This window comes from Hordeum vulgare, chromosome 3H (assembly GCF_904849725.1).
Source record: "Hordeum vulgare subsp. vulgare chromosome 3H, MorexV3_pseudomolecules_assembly, whole genome shotgun sequence".
Lineage (NCBI taxonomy): Eukaryota > Viridiplantae > Streptophyta > Magnoliopsida > Poales > Poaceae > Hordeum > Hordeum vulgare.
This window is the reverse complement of record NC_058520.1, coordinates 609,022,666-609,029,013: the sequence shown is the minus strand read 5'-3', so window position 1 is coordinate 609,029,013 and position 6,348 is coordinate 609,022,666. Positions and strand designations below refer to the sequence as shown.

Below are 6,348 nucleotides of genomic sequence, written 5' to 3'. Positions count from 1 at the left end.
GGTGCTAATGTCTAGCACATGCCAACCCAAGGTATGCAATTGCGCTATTTTAATTTACGACTGTGTCCTCATAGAGGATCTTTTCACTGCATTTGTTTTGATCCGTGCGCACTTATCGGTGCTGGGTCACGGATGGGCTCGGAGACCATCTTTTCATCCGTGCGCGCCTCTTGACACTGGGTCATGGGTTGGGCTTAGTGGCCTCTTTTATTTGTGCACTTTGACATCTTTCGCAGCTAACAGCCGTGCATGATCTCCCAGAGTCCGTCTGATAAACTGGTCACGCTCTAATTAAACTTTCGGTATGGTGCTAATCTGCGCAGCGATTTGCCGGTTGATTTCGGCTACTCGGATAACATAGTGATTTGCCCAACTGGAAATGGGCCCGTTCCTGAAAAACAGCTGCTAGTCTACTGTAGATTCATCATCATGCCTTGCCTCGGACATCGCACACTAGTTTATTTCCACATGATTAACAGCTGCTACTCCACTATTACTAGGCTCTCCGCAGCGGCGTCCACGACGGTCTGCACCAGGGACGGCCACTCGAGGCCGTCGGCGTTGCGGGCGGAGCAGTTGCGGCGGACCTGGCCCTGGCCGCCGGTGAGCACCTTGATCTGGCCCATCTTCACCATGGACACGCCGAACTGGCTGAAGAAGTTCCGCTGGCTACGTGCGAAGCGCTCGACGATGGGCCGGGTGTTGGCGTTGGTGAAGAGGTCCTGGTCGGACACGAAGAGCCCCTCCCGGTTCACCAGGTTCACGTAGTACTTGTTGTCGAACACGTCGGGCGTGCGCACGTCCAGCGGTGTGCGGCGGTCCGTGCCCTTGGCCGGGCACGTCCGCTTCAGCCTGCCGAGGAAGTCCCGGCTCATGGTCGGGTCGGGGCGCGGGAAGAGACGGCCCTCGAAGGAGGTGCAGTGCGCGAGCCCCACGGTGTGCCCGCCGGAGAGCGCGACGAGGTCGGTGGCGTCGAGGCCGAGCCGGCCGAGCACGTTGAGGAGGGACGGCACGGTGGAGGTTGGCGCCGGGAGGCCGGACAGCACGTCCTGCTGCGTGGCGAACCGGAGGCTGTCGCGGCGGCCGAGGGGCACGCGGTACTCGGGACCGCCGGAGGCCACCACGGAGTCGCGCGCGGCGAGCGCCAGGATGTCGGAGCAGGAGACCACGGCGCCGCGGCACTCGCGTTCGAGCCGGTCGCGGATGTCGTTGATGGCCTTGAAGGCCGACGGGCGGAGCGTGAGGTTGGGCGGCGCCTGCTGCTCCCCCGGCCCCGTCGCCGACCCGTGCAGGAGCACCGACGCGTCGCAGCCCTGCATGCACGCGCTCATGCCGTGATCTCATGCATGAGCATAGACGCGCACCCATGTCCATGGCATGGATGCATCAACCAACTAACGGATTGATGGGAGGCAAGGCAAGGTAGGTACCTGGACGAAGCAGTCGTGGAAGTGGAGGCGGAGGATGCCGGCGGCGAGGCCGACGTCCTTGCGCACGGCGTCCCGGACGAAGTGGCGCACGATGGACTCGGCCCTGGGGCAGCTCCGTTTGTAGAAGTCGAAGGACAGGCCGCGCGTAATCGGAGGCTGCCTCAACCACAAGTCGTCCACGCCAGCGCCGGCGGCCTCATGCTCTGCCGCCGCATAAGCCCCAGACCCCAGCGAGCAGGCCACCGCCACCGCCACCGCCGCTAGTACTGCTGCAGCGAGTAGAGGAGCACTGGTCGTCCTGACACGGACCATCTCTCGATCTGCCACCTACCTGGCCGCGTGTGTGTCTGCTCTGCGTCGTCGGTGTGTGTCACAGAGCTGACGGGCACTTGGTTTTATAGACGAGGCTCGGCTTGTATGTGACACCTAGTAAGAGGTAGCACGACACATGGATGCATAGATGGACCGACACTGAGGATCATGGGAGTGAGTAGGCGCGAGGATCTATGGGAGAAACCAACAAGAGACCCTATCTGCTCACGTCGTTTTTTAATACAAGTTTTTTAATTCTTTTTACTAACGAAACCTTTAAAAAGTTATATTTAGGAACGAAGAAAGTATCTACAAAAGTATTCATTTAATCTCAAGCTCAAATTCTTCAGTTGTAAACAGTAAAGAGCAGCTTGATGCATGTAGCTCCCGCTTACGCAAGGTCCCAAAAAAGATCCGATCACTTTCGGCCTATTGTACACATCCTTTTCCTACATTTTTGCAAGAGACTATTTCTAGGATTTCAACTTCTTCCGGTGGTGAACAGTAAAACATTATTGTTTCAAATGATAAACTTTATGAAATGCTTGAAATGCATTTTTTCATCATGAAATAACATTGGAGAAAGTCATGACAGAAAAAAACAAAATCAAAACTCCTGTGTGTCTGCGTCGTTGGTGTGTGTCACAGACTGATGGCCAGACTTGTTTTATAGACGAGGATCCTTTTGTGTGTGACACGTAGTAGGAGGTAGCACGACACATGGATGCATGGATGGACCGACATGTTAATCATGGGAGTGAGTAGGCGCGAGGATCTATGAGAGAAACCAACAAGAGACCCTATCTATTTACGAAAGTATCCTTTTAATCCCAAGCTCCAATTCTCCAGTTATAAACAGTACAAAAATTAAAATATATATTCTACTGAAATGGCAAATTTTCCGAAATGTTTGAAATACAGATTTTCATCATGAAATAACATTGGAGAAAGTCATGGCAGAAAATAACGAAATCAAAACTCCAAAATGAGTTTGAAAGCAACATTTCTAGAGCATCAATTTTGTTTTTACCAGGCCTTGCACCGATGTGATTTCGTGATGAATTTTTGCATGCATTTAAAGCATTTTTCAAAGATTATCAAAAAAATATTCTGAATTTCTTGTATTTTTCTTCTATTTTGTTCTAATTTCTCGTTTATCCAGAAGTATTTGAGCTCGAGCCGAGAAACTTCATGTTTTCCTCAAAGGTTTCTTACTACTCCCTCCGTTCCTAAATATAAGACCTTTTAGAGATTACACTATGAAGTACATACGGATGTACATAGACATGTTTTAGAGTGTAGATTTACACATTTTGCTCCGTATATAGTCTACTAGTAAAATATCCAAAAGGTCTTATATTTAGGAACGGAGGGAGTAGTAGTTGTTGAACACTCAGATTCAGTGCCTCGCAGTATTCTGCCTAGTAGTTGTAGAAACCCCAAGGATCTGGAGTGAAGCAATGGACAAGAGAAAAGTTTTGGTCTCTCAGTGAACATACGACTGTCTCTCACAAAGGTGTGCGTCGAATAAATCATCGGACTGCCGGTCCCACGGACGACCAAAGTGCAGGCCTAGAACTTGAGGCTCGATTTCTCGACCAAAGTGTAGGTCAAACATATGTAGTAAGATTCGTCGTAAGATTTAGTTTTCATATTTTATATATTTGATGTTGCAGATATAAATAATGTTTTTATAAATTTTATCAAATCTGTAAAGCTTGACTTTTTAAACAATTTATACGCACTAGCACTAATCGGCGATAAGGTAGTGAAAACAGCGGGTCTCAACGATTGGGCCTACATGTCGGGCTGATATGGAGTGCGTGGACGAACACCTTTACACGGTCATCTGGCCATTGGCATTTAGGTGTTGAGTCTAACATGAGACCCATAACCAAAAAGTGCACATGGAAGAAAACAAGGCCTCTGAGCCCAGACGTGACTCATCACCGATAAGTGTGTACGGACCAAAACTATGCGGTGAAAAGATCATTTATGTGAGTACAATCGTAAATTTTTTGTGTAATTGCGTTCATGGGTTGGCATGTGCTAGACATTAGCACCTGAGCATGTTTACCTTCTTGGAGGCACTGTTTTGGACTTTTAGGGTGTGTTTGGTTGGAGGGATAGGCTAGGGTGGTTGTGGGTATCCCCAGCCAGGTGGCTGGGGATATCCCTTTTTTTTGTTTGGTTGTAAGGGTAGGGTTATCCTTTTTTTTTGCTTGGCTAGGGTGGTTGGGAGGATGGATAACCAGGTGGCTGGGGAGCCCGCGACGGCCACCTCCCGCGCCGGCTGCGCCCGCGCCGCCACCGCCCGCGCTGGCCGCGCCCGCGCCGCCACCGTCCGCGCCGCCGCCGGCCACGGCCGCACCCGCGCCCGCGCCGCCACCTCCCGCGCCAGCCGCGCCCGCGACGGCCGCCTCCCGCGACGGCCGCCTCCCGCCATGCCGCGCGGGCTGCCCCAGGGTGGTTGCCACCGCCCGCCCGTTTTTGGCGGTTGGCCACATTCCTTTTTTCTGAGAATATTCCCAGCATCTGGTTGACCCTGTCCCTCCTCGCCCCAGATCCAAACGCATGGCAACCATAGAAAAAAGTGGCTATCCCTGTCCCTGGGAGGATATCCCTCCAACCAAACACACCCTTAGATGATATGATGTCAGAGGGGTGGCGCAGTTGGACCCTCACGTGGACTAAGTAGGAAGGATTGTTTGCTCTCGGGGAAACCCTAGATCCGAGTCTCCTATATTGGACGGATACCATTTTTTATGCCGTTCTCCCTTCCAGTGGCATCCTTTTGAAGTAGGTGCTGACTTGGAGGGGCTCAGAGGTGGAGCGGTGTTGCATCTTCCGCACCGACCACAATGATGTCGGTGGCGTTGTGTAGTGGAGTGTTGGTGTTGGACGTGTGTTGACGGTCGCACACAAGAGGATGTGGCATTGTATGACTTCGTAGTGTCGTCGATGACAACAAGGTTTGGAAAGGTCGATGCATTGAACCCTTCTGAAGGTGGAACAATCGTAGGATGACGATAGAGGATTCTAGGGCATGCAAATGCGGTGTGCACTAAGGGTCGGCTAGACTAGTTTGTGCTTTCATCTCTCTATTGGGCAGCTTATTGAGGCGACCGGATTAGATGGCGTGTCTTGGTAGGAGATCAGGGCGCTTCATCAAGCTTGTAGGTGTAATGACAGAGGTTGCTAGAAAGGTGTTTTTAGGTTAATCCATGTATTTTTTTGTGAGGCTTTGTTGAATAATATAAAAAATGATTGTGTGTTGATATGTCTCAAACATATTTATATATTTTTTTGTTTCATGCTCTTATAATTTTACTTTTAAATATGTTTTATAAAAGTTTATATTATTTTTCTGGATTAACCTATTAATTTAGTGGCAAGAGCTACTTTTGTTTTCTACATGCTTTTAATTTTCGAGAAAATCCATATCTATGAAGGTAAAATATCCCCGAGGATTTAATATGATTTTTTGCGGCCAAGAGATTCTAGATTATGTCGTGATCTGCTGGGACCAGCCAGGGGCCCCACGCGTCCATGGGATGACCCATGCCGGGTGCCCACATGGGCCCACTTAGCACCGCCTTCCATCCATTCTTCTGCCTATAAATTCCATATTTTGTGAAACCCTGTGAGCGAAATTTCATCAAATTTTTCCGCTGCAGCAAGTTTCTGTTGTGATAAGATCGAATCTGGAGGCCCGTTCCAGCACCTTGCTGGAGAAAGAAAATCCATCACCAGAGGTTTCTTCATCTACTTTGCTGCCCCTATGACCATGAGTGGGTAGTTCCTTTAGGACCTCTGGGTTCATAGTAGTAGCTAGATGGTATCCTTTCTCCGTTATGATTCAATACAAAGTTCTTGTGACTCGTCTCACATGATCAGGATCCATGATGAATTATCACTCTATGTTTAGATTGTTTCTTGAAATAAACTGAATCTTTTGAAGTTTCTTTGTTTCACTAGTAGAAAACATGACTTTCATCCTAGCCCCGATTGAGCAATAGTCCCGACTGTTTTATGAACCGGGACTGTCCCGGTTCGAACGGCTAGGAGCAGACGGGCGACACTGCCATCTTTAGTCGCCGTTGGTGTGGGACCTTTAGTCCCGGTTGATAACACCAACCCGGACTAAAGGTCCTCCATAGGCTATAGTTCAAAAGGAAAGCATCCCATCCCAAGTCACATGATCTGTGTAGGTGGGGTGGTAAGCTGCGCAGGGAAATAGACATGAGGTCTTGAGTTTGAATCCCCCGAGTTGCATTGGTGTGAGGCACTATTATTTTTTACCACGACGTGCATGGCTGCCACGTGGTGGGACTTTTAGTCCCGGTCTGTGTTCAACCAGGACTAAAGGGGAGAGGGCTTTAGGCTCTATTTGTTAGTCCCGATTGGTGAATCGGGACCAAAAGGTCTTTGCCAACTGGGACTATAGCCCGTTTCTCCGCTAGTGTTTTATAACTCGATAGCCTTGTATGCTCTCCGATCTATTTTTGTTCTTTGGCCAAGTTTGATGTGTAATTGTTGAAAGGGAACTAGTGGGGACAGACCTATAGTCCCGGCCCGTAAGGGGCTTTAGTCCCGGTTCACCAAC

At 49.8% G+C, this 6,348-nt stretch overlaps 1 protein-coding gene across 1 annotated transcript; it reads right to left on the bottom strand.

The window, feature by feature from the left end:
* Positions 1-267: 267 nt before the first annotated feature.
* Positions 268-1,824, bottom strand: LOC123441077 (cationic peroxidase SPC4-like). The gene is made up of 2 exons (XM_045117598.1): positions 1,431-1,824; positions 268-1,313 (listed from the first exon to the last, which is right to left on the bottom strand). Exons 1-2 carry the CDS (start codon positions 1,740-1,742, stop codon positions 483-485), a joined length of 1,143 nt encoding a protein of 380 aa, XP_044973533.1. The 5' UTR covers positions 1,743-1,824; the 3' UTR covers positions 268-482.
* Positions 1,825-6,348: the final 4,524 nt, after the last annotated feature.

Excerpts from the sequence above, each read along its gene's own strand:
- LOC123441077 (XM_045117598.1), bottom strand. The coding sequence starts at position 1,742 with ATGGTCCGTGTCAGGACGACCAGTGCTCCTCTACTCGCTGCAGCAGTA. Across the intron at positions 1,314-1,430 it reads TCCACGACTGCTTCGTCCAG|GGCTGCGACGCGTCGGTGCT; the intron begins GTACCTACCTTG and ends GCGTGCATGCAG.